Raw genomic sequence first — 16,880 nt, 5'->3', positions numbered from 1 at the left:
TAATTTACAGTCACTGTAGTAATTAAATTGCTTGTATACGTTCACACTACAATCCTTGTGTCGGTGGTGTGTGTCCTCACCAAGAGTGCTTGTACCGATTGAACTATCAATGTGGAGCAATGTGGGAAGGCTTCTGAAAGGCAGCAATGGTCGATGTAAGCAACACAATGTCTACATTGACACTATGTCAACCTAACTGCATCAACTTAAGTCCTACATCTTATTTATTAAGTCAGAGTAGTGGGCAAATTACATTGATGGACAGGGCCATTCTTACCAGTAGGCAGCATATGTGGCTGCAGAGGGCACGTAAAAATGAAGGGCGTCACTGGGTCTTAATGTCTACCCTCCCTCCTCTTTCTAATCCCATTCTGTGGCTTCTGCTTCCTCCGGATCTAGTGAACTTAAAAGTGAAAATGCTTGCCAGACCTATTGCCAGAACATTCAGCTTATGAAAGAGCCATTCAGGTGCTAATGAAGCCGTTTAACAGGCATTTGACAACCCCAGGTATGTACAGTGCGTTTCTGAATTTGCTGTGTTAGTCAACAGTACCTTTGTTTAAAATTTGCTTTAGAACTACTGAAGATTGTAAAATCACATCTCCAAAAAATCACCACCCGGGCTGCTGGTGGGCATAGGGGCATCAGTTTAATAGTACCGTGTAGGACCCTATAAATGCTAAGGACGGCCCTGTTGATGGAAGCTGCATTTTAGCAGACACTTACTGAATTCAGTCAATATAAACTGCCTTATGTCAACTTAAGTCTATAGTGTAGAGCAGGACTCAAGGGTCTCAGGCACTGGGACTCAAACTTGCAGGGTAGACATTTGATTCAGGATAAATCTCAGGTTCTGAGAACCAACTCTCTCATTGGCTTCAGAAATCCAGCTCTGGCCTCAACCCAAATATCTACACTGACATTTTTAGCTTTACAGCCTAAGCCCTGCGAGTCCAAAGTCAGCTGACCTGGGCCAGTTCTTTTGTGGCAGTGTAGATGTACCTCAAGGGGTATTGACCTGGAAATTAAATTAATGGAAATTAAAGAAACCAGCACACTCAAGACACTGCCTAGGTAAGGGATTCCCAAGACAGCTATGAATATGCTTGCCTGATTAACCCCAGTAAACATGATATCGCCAGCACTTTAGGCTTTTGTTTTTGGTCTGTAAGACAAGAATTAGGGGGAGGGAAGGTGAAGGAAAAAGCCCTAACAGGCATCATACCAATTAGTCCTAACAGGCTAGCAGCCTAATCTTACCAGGAGATCATCCAGTTAGTTCAGAGAAAGAATGAATTGCTTCTATATTTAGTTGTTAGTGTCTCCTACTCATTCTTTCATATGTAACTAGGGGACAAGGAGTAAAACTTAGCAAATATGAAAATGCATCTCTATATAGAAAATTGACAGGATGTTTTTGATCTGTTTAAATTATATTAAATCCAAATAATTCAGTATTCCATTAAAGGAAAGCCAAATATCTTTCTATTTCTACATTGTTTTTGAAAGTTTTTTCTGTTTTTTTGTCTCAAGGAAGCCATTTACATATCTTGAATATGTATAATTTCCTTTTACTACGATTGTTCCATCAGAAATTGAAATGCCATTCAAAGACCAGAGTTCATGATATTGTGGATCATTACTGGCTCCCTCAAAATATCATTTTTAAAAAACCATGACAAATAAACATGTTATAACTAGAACCAAACAAAATTAGTACATTTAATTTTGTTATAAGCTTTCTTGGATCAGATAACATGGAGCTAGTCAGAACTACTGCTTCTTTAGGTCTAATGAAAACAGATCAACATGGTATGCATATTATAAGACAGAAAACTAATCCACCACCCAGAACTTTAGTTATAAATAAAATGGTATTAGATATGGGTTACGTGTTTTCATTTTTCCTTTTGGGAAACCCTAATATAGCCTACCTAAAGCTGTCGCTACATCCCAGTGCTTAAACTGCACTTTAATAATACTACAAACAACAGTGAAGATAAGACCTATTTACAACTTGCATGAGGGAGTTAGGATAAGGGACAGCAATTTTTGTGAAAGGCAGTCACACCTAAAGACTCAGTTTCCATTACATCAACAGGTGCTCACTGATTGCCTTTTCAGCACTGAACTATTCTTTCGCTGATATAAACTGTGCCTGGTACATAATTAATTCATTGTTTGACTTCTATTCCACCTAGATGTGATATGAACACAACCTTCTTCACCACCTTCAGTTTGGTTTAGATCATACATTTCTCTTTTGTCCATGGATTGTTGCTTTAGCAAAAACTCAAAAGAAGAAATCACATGGATTTTTTTTCCCTGAGGACAAGCAATGCACAACAAGTTCAATTTATAAATTAGCTTAAGTAAGGTTCTGCTGATGAGCATCTTTCAGGGGAATTGTATTTAATGGCTGAATTGCTATCGGATATGACTTCCCCAATATAAGCTACTCACATTTCTGGTGTGGAAGGCCATGGTATTATTCATATATACCACATCAGCCCCTCACTTTGACAGCGATTATTGTCTTATTATGTCAAGATCAGGACCTCCATGTTCCAAAACCCAGCAGCTGTGAATTTGGCAACAGTGGCTTTTAAAACATCAGATAACAGCTGAATGTACATGTCTAAAATGCTGAGGAAGCTCTTTCTACATATTTTAGGAAAAAATTGGTTCCTATGCATCATCAATTAATGAGATTGCTTTTTTCCTGAATTTCAGATTCAAATTTATTTCCTCCTTGGCCAGCAGTCTATTAGTGATACAGTATTTAAGGCAAGGCAGAGGCAGCAGACTCAATAGCAAAGGCAGATGTAAAGATTAGTGGGTAAAAAGATTACTCAGATCCTTGAAGCAGACTTTTATTTAAGCAGTCAATAGAGAAATGGACTCAACCCTAAGATCCTAGGGAGGATTCCCAACTTCCCATCATTGTTCAGTTTCTTTGGGACCTGGTACACATTCTTCCCCAGATATGCTAATGAAACCATGAGGGGTCTTGTTTAAAGCCACCTTCCTGGGGAAACATAACATAGATGTGGAGGTTCTGTGATGAAGAGTAGTGCAAAAGAGCCTACATAGAACAGCATTAAGAATTTGGCCCCTTAGAGATACACCTGATACCATGAGTGAAGGTAGTTTTGATTTTGAAATCAACAGTTAGTTTATAGTTTTCTTGGGTTTTTTGTGGGAGGGGATGGGGAGGGGGATTGAAGTGAGTCAGAAGAAAGTGCAACTGCATCTGCCACAGCTGAATTTACTCCACAGTGTTGTCAGGAGTACCAGATAGCAAAGACGTGTAAAGTGAATATATAACCGGTTTGCAGTGTAAGGTGCCAAGGACTCTGAGGAAAAATACTTCCTTGCTAACAAATTAATGATTAATGGTTCAATGGTGTTATTATAATATGTTGTGCTCTACCATACAGTGGCTCCTCGGTGTCATTCTCACAGGCCAACAGGTGATTCAGAGGACCTGCAAATAAAGACATAGAAGAGAACTGATTACAGATCCAAAGATTCTCTCTGAAGTGGATCCCATGCCATAGCTGTTCAGGAAGCATAACCACAACCCCTGTGGAGTCCTGATCAGCAGGCGAGTCCCATTTTTTGTGTGCATAACATCACTCAGATTCAATTCAATATCTTCTGTGGGGGTTGTATCTACTTTGTGGGTGGGGAAAATAAATGCTTGTTTTTCGGCCCAAAGCTCCTGAGACATGGGCCACATCTTCAGCAGTAATTCATGTCACTCTGAGCTGCTCAAACTGAATGGAGGCTGCTGAAGGATATTGTTTGAACTGAAAAATACATGTGTGATGAATAGCAAACATGATCAAAGTGAACATGGTGGACACAGTTCATGGACCTTTCTCACACTCTCCTCCAGGTATATTAATAGAGATCAGAAAACTAGAAATCAATTTGTAACTATACTTCATTCAGTTTAGGCAATATTGCTGTAAAACTATATATGGGAAATGATGGAACATTTAACAGTAAATCTCCACCCCACCCCAAGTTCATGAAGTACGTCTGCGAGTTGGAATTAAGACATTAAATGTAAGAGGGACATGAGCAGGGGAGCCAACAGCCTCACTGGCCCCTTGGGCAAGGTGAGGGGCAGCTACACACTCCAAGGAGGAGTGGGGCTGGGGGCAGTCAGCACTGCCCAGCACACACCTGATCAGTCCTCAAAGCTGCCCTGAGTAGCCCTGGCAGCAATTTAAAGTGCCGAAGGCCATTACTCCTTAACCCCCAGATTATTGGTAGGCCTGGACTTGAGTACTTGACAATGCTCCTCACATCTGGAATGAGATCCTCATCAGCCCCATGGACACTAGCACCTGTGGCTGTATTAACATTTCAACATCCCCTTTTCCTCATGAAAAACAAACAGCTATACAAGACGGGTCCATGAACAGCCATAATCAAGGGCTGTGCTGTAAAAAAATTGAAGTAGTGCCCTGAATCAACGGAGGGGCACAGACTCTACAGAAATCATAGGCTTTGAGGATGGATGTGTGCTTCTGTCAGTGGATGGGTGCAGATGCCCCTCTTCCCTCTCTGTATACAGAATGATCTGGAGAAAGTTCCTAGATGATATCCTTTGGCATTTCCTCCTCATCATCCCCCATCCTATTAACCATCAGACCTTGATGTTTGTGTGAAGAGGAAATTAAATATAAAGTATATAATGGTCCATAAATCTGTTGTGCCTTTCTTCCTCAGTAAGGAAGGAATCCATATATTTTTATGCCTGGTGGTTCATATATAGCCAGCTATTTCTTTTATAAAAAAAATGCAGACAACTATCCAATTATCCAACTGCTACCTTGTTTTCCTGTACAATACTATCCAACCTTATTGTGATAGTTTCAATGCTACAATGATTTTGTCATCTAATCATGGTCCAGAAACCATATTACCTGACCCACCACAAAGATTCAGAATATTAAATATGCAAAGTAGCACTTGATGTGGCTTGTGAAAACCCACGGGCTTCACATAGGTTTGTATCTTACCAAATGCATATGATCTACTTTTGGACAATTTGTTAACCAAAAGCAAAATCCAACAAATATGCAGCTCACAACAAAGAGTGCCATCAGCTTTAATAACATCTGCTGGAATTTATCAGACAATGCTTACGGCACAGATGCCTGATTTATGATAAAAATGTTTTTTGTTTCTATATTGAAACACTGATTTATGTAATGATCTAAAAATTGGTGAAAGAGGCAAGTTTTCAAGCTTCCACAGCCCAGAACTGAAGAAAAGCTCTGTGCAAACTTTAACACTTGTGTCTTTCACCAGAAGAAGTTGGTCAAATAAAAGCTATTACCTCCCCCATCTTTTCTCCATAATTACTCATGTTTTCCTATATCAGCTGCATATTAATTCAGAAGTTAGGGCTACAAAAGGAATAAAGCATACATCCTCTATTTCATGGTAGAACAAGACATGCTTGGCTATAAACATATCAGATCAAATCAAATATTCATTGTATATATTTTGTTCAATTTATTAATAATCTTTGTATATATATTTATGGCTTTGAGCAAAGACAAAAGAAAAAAATCTACCTCATCCCTGATCATACAGTCATTGTAAGAATCAGTTAAACTATTGTCTTCCCAGCAAAGTGAGATCCAACCTTTTCATTAATACATTTCATCCTGTACAGATGTGAGATTCCATACATATGGGCTTATTTATGTACAGAGAAAATAGGTCAATTCTGGAACTAGCAATGAACATTTATATTACAGGAATGTGAGTCATTTGTTTCTTAACCTAAGTATATATACATTCATACATATATATAATGTATATAATTGTATACCCTGTACCATTGTTATTGAATTAACATACAAACCCTAGATTTTGTCCACTCTATTACAAAGTCATTAAAAAGTTTTTTTTATGGTTTCACTGAAAGACCATGTAAGTTAATGTTTCTTCATAGTGCTTAAAATAAAATTTTATATATATATATATATATATAAAAATATTTCACTACTAACCCCATTATGCCTATCAAATGTAAACCTTAAATAGTTTCAAGGATCAGAATATGATTTTAACAAACTGGATATAATTCATTATAAGTATTAAAATAAAATAAGAGACATTGTACTGATAAATAAATGGTCTTGCAGCGTATCCATAATGCTTCAAACATTTTTAAGAATTGCTTCCTTGTACGCTATTCCTGATCATGCCAATTAATGTCAGCAGCATATTAATGGGATAATTACATTGCTTTGTACTGGTGAGTATGAGTTGGCAAAAACTGTAAAGAGTTGTTTGCTTGTTTTTAATTTTTATGGACCCAGTTTAAGTAAAAAGGCATAACAGGCAACATGGATTCAAACTCTGTTAGCCTCAGGCCATTTATTTGGCTTTCACATTAATTTGAATGCATGTCACTGTGCAGTTTGTGATGCTATTTAATTCTATCTCTGATCTTTAATAATCAGCATTAATGGCAAAAACTCCTCCTCTGAATTCATTCCTTTCATATAGTTAACTTGAATTTTCCTAAGGAATATGTTATATGTTTTGTATTATATTTCATAGTGCTGGCCTATCAATAATAGTTTAATTATGACATTCGGTTTCAACTTCTATTTTACTGTGACACATCAGGCACAAATGATAATTACATAATTTTTTTTGTGGAGAGGCTGTCTAATCACAAGATAATGTGACTATCTGAGCAAACGAAAGAAAACACTCACAAAACAGTATGCTTTAACCCTGCTTCCTGTCACCTTTTCCCTTCTATTTTAAAGACTTTAAAAAAATAAACCTCATATCTATGGGCTATGTTTGACAATACATGCCATAGGATATACTATCCATTTAATTACAATATACACAGAGCAAATCGTGCAATTCCAGACAGATTTGTTGCTATATTCTATTTATTTCTTTTAAATTAACACCACAGTCAACTACAAAACTACAGTGAAGACATAGAAAGCCCCTGAAAGTCTAAATCAAGCTGTGGCTTACAAATAATCCTTTAAATGAAAAACCTCATTTCTAATTTTAAAAAGAATGATTCAAAGTCAGCATTATAGGAAATGTTAAGGTAGACAATTAATGAATGTTATCATTTTCTAAAGTCAAGGACATACTGTAAGTCTTTTCCTACAGTGGCTGACTGAACCTGTGTTTCTTGTTGTTATTTTTTTAAAGCATGCATGGAATATTTTCAGATGCTATTTAGGGAAAGAAAGGAGAAAAGTGATGATATTGGTGAAATACAAGCAGTTTGCAGGATCAAGCGTACAATTTTGCAGAAAAACAGTGCATGTAAAAGTAACATTGTAGGTTTCAAGCCACTGCATTACAATTGAACAGTTGTCTTGCTCTTAGACTTAATAAATATTAAAATTGTAAGTTATGAAGTGAAGAGCTGAAACTAAATTCCTAAACAAAGACCTTGCAATGATACACCACACAGCAGCTATTTTGTTTGGATCTAAAAAGTTATTTACAATGACAATATTTATAGTTTTCATAAAAGTCTTCTGCATTGTGAAGTTTGCAGTCCACCCAGTTTTCTGAAACAGAATGATTTACATGTTTTGATATGAGAATTATCCAAAGCAATGGCAATGCTAGTTCTTCTACTGCAGATGACTGGAGTATATTTCTTTTTCAATCTACTCTTGACTAGAAGTGAAATCCAGACCCATAAAATGGGAGATTGACTGACTGATTTTCCATGATAAATTATTTACAATTTTTATACACAAATGCAATTAATGGAAGTTAAAAGTTATTATCCAATAGGTGCTATTTCCTAGCTAGCTTGAGAGGTTTTTTAAGTTTGTTTTTTGGAATAAATAATACTGTCATTTAGCTTATAAAGTGTATTATCATTGTTTTGTTTTTGTCCATTCCCCTCACTGAAATAGGACATCTCTTCAGAAGTTAAGAAATACACTAGATACTTAATATCAACACACATTAAAAATAAATATTACAACAAAATTTAGACTCCTTTTAAGATTGTAAGAAAAAAATTCTAACCAAGTCTTTTAAATTTATTTTTGACCTATACTTTTTATTCATTATGAAGGGCAAAGTTGTCTAAAATATTTTGTTTCATAGTAGGTTCTCAGGGTCTATCAGGAAACAGTCTAAAATAGTTTCTGGGATGATTCTCAGTTTATGACAACGTCCGTGAACAAGGATCATAAGTTTGAAGCAAATCGTGGTTTGTCTCCTTCTTGATCTGTGGTTAAGACTGTGGAAGAATCTCTTTGTAGAACAGCTGGTGGTGGTGGGGCGCCTCGGTTAGGAGGAATTGCTCCTGAAGACATCTGACGGAAGAGAGCAACTCTCTGAGGGACAGAGCCTCTGCTCCCAACCTGCATACCTGCACCTTGGACACTAGAGAGAGGTTGTGGAATCGAGGCTAGAGACTCTCCCACTGTTGGATGAGGTCTACAAATCAAAGTGGAAATCTCATGGGGCAATGAAGGCTGGGAGGCAGAGAGAGGCCTCACCTCTTTTGTCAGGTTAGTGTTGTGAAGGGCTTGTGTACTCTTGTGAACTTCATTTTTCTGTGATGAACTAGGTGTCTGCTGCTGCTGCTGCTGCTGCATCAGTGACAACTGTGAAGCAGTTGGGGATGCATACTGAAAAGTTCGACCTGCCAGAGGGCTCTGTACTGGTGGACTACAGACTGCAGTAGTATAAGAGCAAGGAGAAAGAATGACAGCCTGCTGGGGCATCTGGGTGCTTGGTGTTGGAGAATGCAAGTTTCCATGAGACAGGCTGGTTGCAGTATACACAGGTGGAGATTGTGTCCTGACTCGGGATGATGATGCAGTAGTTGAAGAGCTAGAATTCAGTGCTGGCATTTGCTGTAGACTAACTGTAGCAACAGCCTGCACCATCTCTCTGTCATGTTTTACTATCTGCTTCAAGATCTCATTCTCCTGATTGTTGAAAACACCAGTATTGAGATCTTTTTGGAACTTCTGCAGGAGAAGTGAATTCTTCTTTCCTTTAGAAAAAAGGATCAATGGACATAAATCAGATATTTGAAATGGTAACATAGAGAAACCTGTTGGGAAACATTTAAACTTGCCCAGACACTCATTAATGGATCTAAAAGTGGCCCTTCTCATGCAGAATAATTTCAGAGACCAACTATTAAGAGAAACTGCAGAACTGGCCTTCGTATGCAAATTTGACACTTTTACTCAAGGACCAAACAAAGACATTTCCTGGATGGGCCACTATATTCAACACACAAATGCCGTCAGAAGCTAAGTATTGGACACTTACCACCCAATCTATTAGGCTCATTTAGCATTGGACACCCATTGACAGGGTTTTTATCCCCCTCCCCTTCTGCCCTCTTTTTCTGCTTTATATTTGTCCCGTTGTGCCTTTTGATCCATTCACCTGAGGAAGAGGGTTGTGCCCACGAAATCTCATATACTATCTATATTTTTGTTAGTTTTTAAGTTGCTACAGGACCACTCATTTTTTAAGTTTTTATTTTTATTTTTTTGTTTTGTTTTTTAAGTTACAGTCTAACTCAGCTATTCCTATGAAACTTTTAACCGCAGATGGGTTAGCAGGTCTGGAGACCAGCAACAGATTCTTGCACTCAGGCTATGTCTACACTACAGGCTTTTTCTGGGATACCAGGGGTATCCCGGAAAAACTCTGCTGTGTCCAGGAAACATGTCTGCTCTTCTGCTTTTTTTTGTGGAAGGGCAGATGCGCTCTTTTGGAAGCCCTGTCTTCCTCATTCCACAGAGAAGGGCTCTTCTGAAAGAGGCGGCTTTCCTGAAATTTGGCCCAGTGTAGATGGGCCAAATTTTAGAAAAGCCTCTTCTGAAAAAACTATCGGAAAAAAGTATGCAAATTGCGGAGCACAATTTGCGTACCTTTTTCCGATAGATCAGTGTAGTCTAGACATAGCCTCAGTGAATGAGAGCATGCAAAGTGTCTTAAAACTGTGATAGAACACAAAGTCTATTATCAGTCATGCAGCACAACTCAAGTTCTTGGCATCAGCCCACGGCATACAGGGTGGGCTAAAGGGTGAAGGATGAAAGTGTTCTTCTTTCCTAGCTGTGGAGTAGTGCTGAAACACGGTAGGGGTATTTCTGAAGTAACACTCATAATGCGCACACAACCAAGATCAACTGACGCTGCTACACACTCCAGATGCTCTGCAGCTGAACTGCCTGCCCTAACCACAGTGTGCATTGAGATGTGAACTTTCTGTGCCAGAAGGGTACCTCTTTTACTTATAATGTACCATCATCATTAAAATTATTTTGAACATGTAACCATGACAATTTATCAATTGAGGGTGGAAAACACAACTAGACTAAATATACAAAAATAATCTCTCTCATTATCAAGCTGTCCTAACTTCCTGAACATTGTACTGTTACATAAATTATAAATACATTTTACATTTAGCACATTTCCAGGAAATAATTAGTAGACATTTGTAACTAGTGACTACCAGACTGAGAGAAGTAATCTCTCTAAATACCTGTGACCTTATAACTTACTGCTTATAAACTCACTGGTACCTGGCTGTGTAACAAGATAGCTGTAAATTGAACACCTGGGCTCTCCCAAAGCTTATGGTTTGCCTAATGACTGTCCTGCCCATCTGTGAAAGTGTTCTGCCCATCTGTGAAGGTGCAGACGGTAGCAATTGAATAAGCCATACAGAAATAACAAGTCCAACTCAATTATTATTTTTATATGAGAATTTATATTATTTTTATCATCGCTGATCTTACATTAATAGAAACTATTTAATACTACCATTAACCATATTTATTATTTGTTAAGCATTGATCACATGCTTAATTCTGTGCAAGACACAAATAAAGATATGATCCCAGAATAAAAGAGCTTGAAAATCTTGCTTTGCAAACTCAGTGCAGCACATTCTCAAAAGCTTGTCACCCTTTTTACGCCTGAAAAATGTTGGCACAAATATTTTTAAATACAGGGTGTCCCCGCTATAAGTCGCCCCAGTAAAATCTGTTCCACATTAATGTCATTAATGCTTGTAGGAACTGATGAGTTATAAGTCCTCCCATTCTTCACTTTTAAGTCACGCCCCCCCCCCCCAATTTGTGCAAATGGAAGTCAGTTGTGGGAAAAAATTCCCCACTTTAAGTTGTTTCATTATAAGTCCAAGTTTTTTGGAATGTATCTTGGACTTATAGCGAGGAAGGCCTGCACATTAAGGGTACGTCTACACAGCAGTGTTGTTTAGGAATAGCTGACATTATTCTGAAATAATATAGTCCACATGTACACTACAAGCAGTTATTTTGATATAATTTCAAAATAATGGCGAGCTGCAGGACTTCTTACTCCAGCTCCCATAACCCTCATTTTATAAGGAGTTAGGGAGTCAAAGGAAGAGAGCTCTTTCTCAGACTTCCTGCTGTGTAGATGGCACCAAAAGCTGAATTCAGCTATTTAGACTTAAGCTACACAAATGATGCCGCTCAAGTTGGGTAGCTTATTTCAGATTTAGTCCTGCTGTGTTGGCATGCCCTTAGGGTATGTCTACACTACAGTGTTAATTCGAGTTAACTTAATTCGAAATAGTTAATTCGAATTAAACTAATTCGAAATAACGCATCTATATACAAAAACTATTTTGAAATAGCGTTTTGCTATTTTGAAATAGCGCGTCCATACTGAGTGGATCCTGAACTGAAGTTAAGGCTGGCCAGAACTAGTGCTGGCAGGGCATCAGGTTAGAACTCAGTGTGTGGGAATGCTGCCTGAGGCTAACTGAGCTCCATGCTTAAAGGGATCCTACCCCCACCCCGGACAGACAGTTCTCAGGGTTCCTCGCTTGCCTGTCTACCTTGATGAGGGACAGCAAAGCAGTCCTGGCTTGGAGTGCCCTGAGTGCCCACACTCGGGACACCACAGCACTCAGCCATATGGAGCCAGAGCTGCCTCTGGGCATGCCGGTGTGTCTCGTGGAGTTGTTGCCATCAGCCCGGCTGCACTTGCTGAAGGCTGCCATCCAGGGGTTCCATCAAGGGGCTGTCAGGATTCAGGAGACCCTGCGGTAGAGCGTCCACCCCTCAGAGCCCTCAGAGCCATCCCACCGGGATCCTTCCCCCTCGGGGCTCTTGCCCCATTCCTCCCTCATGTCCTTCCATGTACCCCTCCCTAGCCCCTCTTCCTGATGTCAAACAAAAGACATGTATGTTCAAAAATAGAAACTGGGTTTATAGAACAAAACTGGAGGGGGATGAACCTCTGGGGAGATTGGGAAAAGGAGGTGGGAGAGGGGAAGAGAGAGAGTGGGAGAGGGGAGGGGAAAACCTGGGAGGAGGGAAGTGGAAGGGGAAAGCAAGGTGAAGAAGGGGGAGGGGAAGCTCAGGACCCAGGGTTGGGGGGTCTCGCTGGATCAACTTGATTTTCATGCAAATCTGCTCTTGGGTTCGCATGCGGCCTTTGGTGGCCAGGCTGGCAGCTATTCTGCCATAGACGGCCGCATTCCTCCATCTAGTGTGGAGATCATGGATATTGGGGGCATCTCCCCCAAACCTGAATGAGGTCCATGCTCTCCACCCTGGACCAGGATGGCACCCACCTTCTCCAGCCCCTGTCAGGCTCCTGGGAGCTGGCAGACTGCTCCTGGGGAGCGGTGGAAGGCTGGCTGCCAGTGGCTTGCTGGCTCATGTTTTGGGGCCACTGGGTCAGGGGCCCCGGTGGCCAGTGCTGGCTCTGGGCTGGCAGGCTTGGAACTGGCACAAGCACTGTGGCCAGGGTCTACCCCTTTAATGGGTCCGGGGTTGGGGGAGAGGAGAGTAAGTTTTCTTGGTTGTGCCCAGAGTGGCCACCAGGGCTCCCTGGGAAGGGCTGGAGGCCCCCTATTTTGAATTAAGTGTCTACACAGCACTTAATTTGAAATAGCTATTTCGAATTTGGTGTTACTCCTCGTAGAATGAGGTTTGCCAAATCTGAATTAAGCGCTCTGCTATTTCAAATTAATTTCAAAATAGCGGTTTGCATGTATAGACGCTATTAAAGTTAATTCGAAATAACGGCTGTTATTTCAAATTAACTTTGCAGTATAGACTGATTAATTATTAGCAAAGATATGTTATAAATATTGAATACTTTGCCTGTTTCTCATAGCATATTTTAGGTATTACACACTTTCTTCCATGGTGATTCTTGCACTCCTACCAGTAGTATACTTCAAGCTCCCTATAATCTCCACTTGAAGAGATTGCTAAACCTAAACTCCTTTTGTGAAGTGTTTAAGCTCCAGTTGCAATACCCTTCTGAATATAAATTCTGTGAGGATCTGATCACAGAAGATGCTTGTAAGAGTTCAAGGTGCCCAGCACCCTCTGGGAGTCACAGATTTTAAAACAAAAAGGAACCGCTGTGTTAATCTTGTCTAATCTCCTGCATAACAAAGGTCAAATGACTTCTGTTTTAAGCCCTCAACCACAGTTGAACTAGAACATAATTCTGAGGAACAAATCTAATTGTGATTTAAAGACTTCAAGTAGTAGAGACTCTACCTCATCATTTTGTTTTTTACTTGATATCTTGGAACTGATTTTCTGAATATCTGCAGACTACAAACATTTCGATTCAAATTGTCGGTTCTCAGCATCTTTGGAAGTCAAATGCATAGCACTCCACTTGTGAGGTAAATGAGACCTTCAAGCAAAGCATAGAAAGGCTTCATTTCCCATTAGCTTCTGTGGGGGCTGAAAACACTCACTTCATCTCAGCATTGTTTTTTCTGAGTATAAACTATACGAGGCAGGGGCATATTATCTATTTTCACTAACATATAGCACTGACAATGGAGTATATATTAACAGCACAACACATAATTAACAATTATAATCATCATGATAATTAAGTATCAGAGGGGTAGCCGTGTTAGTCTGAATCTGCAAAAGCGACGAGGAGTCCTGTGGCACCTTATAGACTAACTGAAGTGTAGGAGCATAAGCTTTCGTGGGCAAAGACCCACTTCGTCAGATGCATGCATCTGACGAAGTGGGTCTTTGCCCACGAAAGCTTATGCTCCTACACTTCAGTTAGTCTATAAGGTGCCACAGGACTCCTCGTCGCTTTTGCATGATAATTAAGGTACAGAAAAAATTCAGGGGAGTTTGTAAGAGCTTTCTAAAGAGTGAAGTAAAGTGTTTTTTATTATTTAATAACAACCTTGCAGAGCTTCTTGTTTTACCACATTTCTTATTCATAAGTCAACAGAACATTTCCTGCAGTCGAACAATATAGTAATTAAAAAAAAAGGATTTAATTTTGGAATATTACATTTCCACTCAGAAAAAAAGATAATGTTTTAAGAATAAAGTCAAATATTAAATAAAATAATACCTATTCTGTCCAGTCTGTCAATGGCTACTGTTTCAAAGGCCCTCCTCATCATGGGGTACTCCTCCAGAACCTCATTGAAATTGTCCACAGAGAGGGAATAGAGTCGGCAGTATGTGTCAGCTCTTACACTGGCAGTACGACGGCCCTTAGTCAAAAGGCAAATCTCTAAAGAGGACAAAACACAAAGACACACACAGAGGAAATGAAAAGGTCAGTGAACCATGTGAAACTTCACAATTAGAAAGCAACTTGGTGATAACAAATAAAAATTCAGTACACAGCACCAATTTCATTGCTGCTGCTTATCAGCGTTCCAAGAGTAATTCTGAAGGTTCTCTTCTCTAAATTGAAGGAAATCAGTGTGACTGAAAGGCAACAGTTTTTGCTTATTTTTTCCAACCATGTACATATCAATTAATCTTTTACATGATGCTTCTCAATATGTTTAAAATAATCTACCCAGTTTCAAATGTATCTTGCTGATCTGACTTGCCCAAGTAGTTCTGCTGATTTCAGTAGAAAGATTCATGTGCGTGGAGGGACTGGGTTAATATTCCAACAAGTTTGCTAGCACAATTTAATGCTTACAATACATATAATACAAACATTTAATAATGGTTATAAGAGTTACAACTTTTGAATATTAATATGGAGAAAATGTGGGCTATTAATTAAGTTTACTACAGGTAGAACCTCACTGATCCAGGACTCTATCACCCGGCAACATCCGTGATCTGTCAGGACCAAAGATGTTGCTGGGTGGCTGGGAGACCAGTGGTTGAAGGGGGCAATGGGTGGATCCCTGCCCATGGCCAGGAGTGGAGTCAGTCCTGCAGCTGGGGAACAGGTATGGAGCCCAAGCAGGGGCCAGGAGTGGAGCCGGTTTAGTGGCTTGGAACCAGTGGCCCCAGTGCCCGGCTGGGGCCTAGAAGCAGAGCCAGTCCTGCAGCTGGGGAACTGGTGTCCAAATGCCTGGCGAGGGGGCTGGAGTGGAACCAGTCCCACAGTCAGGGAACTGTCGCCCTGGTCAGGAGCCTGGGGGTGGAGCTGGTGTGGGGACAGGAGGGAATGTACCTCATCCTGTGGCTGGGGAACTGGAGGCCAGAAGAGTTGGTCCTGCCAGGGCAACAAGCCTGGCAACAAGCCTGCCAGGGCCTACAATGCTGTGGGACAGGAGGCTGGTGGTCATAACTTAAATGAGTCTCATAGGTGTCAAATAGAATAACAAATATATACCATGTCTGGTGCCTAGTTGTCACAATACTTCTCAATATTTAACTGGTTTAACAAGACTATACTATATAAACAATAATGGAGAAAATATTTGTAAATAGCTTGAAGAAGCAGAAGTGTCCTTTAGTATAAAAGGCAAAGGGCTGTGATCCAGCACACACTGATATTCTCATCTGAGGCTGGCACGAGACGTCACCATCCCTTTGACACTGAAAGTGTCAAACACTTTTATTTTTCTTCCTCAATTCTTAACTATTTCTTCAGTTCCAATTAATGATTTTAGGTATTAGGCAGCAATGAATCTGTACTTCAATTCTTATGTAGGTTTACTGTAATTACACAATCTTTTCGGACAATTGGTCCCTGGAACACTATAAAACAAATGCTAAGCACAGTCCTAATGAGAAATCGCTATTTGAAAGCACTAAAAAATACAAGCGACGACCATTTGTTTTTATAGTCCACCTTTTACATAACCGTGATTAACTCAACAGTTTAATTAAATGGGAATCATTTTGTATTTAGATGTCATGGGAGTGCTTCACAGATGGCACAATACACCTCAAAATATATGGAAAGTGGATCAATTACAATGCACATGTACTTTTAAAAAAAGTCAAAGTAACATATGCAGTAAAAATTTTAAGTTACAGATGTTTTAAGGATTATGCGCATTCATACTGATGATCTGTAATGCTAAAGCATATGAGCAACAATCCAAACTAAGAGGCTAAATGAGTGATGCTCACCAGTTATCTTCCTACATGTCAGTATTTAAATAAGTAGGTCAATTTCCACACATACACAATATACATTTCCAAAGACACCTGACCAAACAAAGGTACATCTATAGCTGCACCATGTAAAACTGAGTGTAAAATATGTGGAGTTACAAATCTAAGTCAGCAAGCAGAATTTCCTGTAACAACACATAGGAGACTTTCTTGATGGGCATCTCTAGATGCCTGAATGATGTAACTAAGAACAATTAAATAGAGAAGAAATAAATGACTTTGCTCTTTAGTAGTTCAGAGTAGCACAAGGAAGACCTTTTCAAGGAGCAAAGAGAAGAAAAATAATGAGTGTAAGGGGCAAATTGGCTCCTAGAAATAACCAGTACTAGCCAGCAGTGGATAAAAGGGCAATTATTGACCTATAACTGAAGGTTCTTTGAGATGTGTGATCCTACTATGGTTTTTGCATGATCACCATAAGTAGGAGGAGGG

At 39.6% G+C, this 16,880-nt stretch overlaps 1 protein-coding gene across 2 annotated transcripts in view; it reads right to left on the bottom strand.

The window, feature by feature from the left end:
- Window positions 1-5,511: 5,511 nt before the first annotated feature.
- The window catches only part of HCN1 (hyperpolarization activated cyclic nucleotide gated potassium channel 1), a 296,887-nt gene continuing 285,518 nt past the window's right edge, over window positions 5,512-16,880 (bottom strand). For both annotated transcript variants that reach the window (XM_075932483.1, XM_075932484.1), the window contains 2 exons: window positions 14,422-14,586; window positions 5,512-9,040 (listed from right to left, as the gene is read on the bottom strand). In XM_075932483.1, the coding sequence (XP_075788598.1) occupies window positions 8,223-9,040; window positions 14,422-14,586 (983 nt within the window). In that variant the 3' untranslated portion in view covers window positions 5,512-8,222. The remainder of the gene's footprint in view (window positions 9,041-14,421; window positions 14,587-16,880) is intronic.

The sequence above is a fragment of the Pelodiscus sinensis genome, chromosome 6, assembly GCF_049634645.1.
Source record: "Pelodiscus sinensis isolate JC-2024 chromosome 6, ASM4963464v1, whole genome shotgun sequence".
In the NCBI taxonomy this organism is placed as follows: Eukaryota; Metazoa; Chordata; order Testudines; family Trionychidae; genus Pelodiscus; species Pelodiscus sinensis.
Note: the sequence above shows the minus strand (reverse complement) of the source record. Positions and strands in the feature narration are given on the sequence as shown.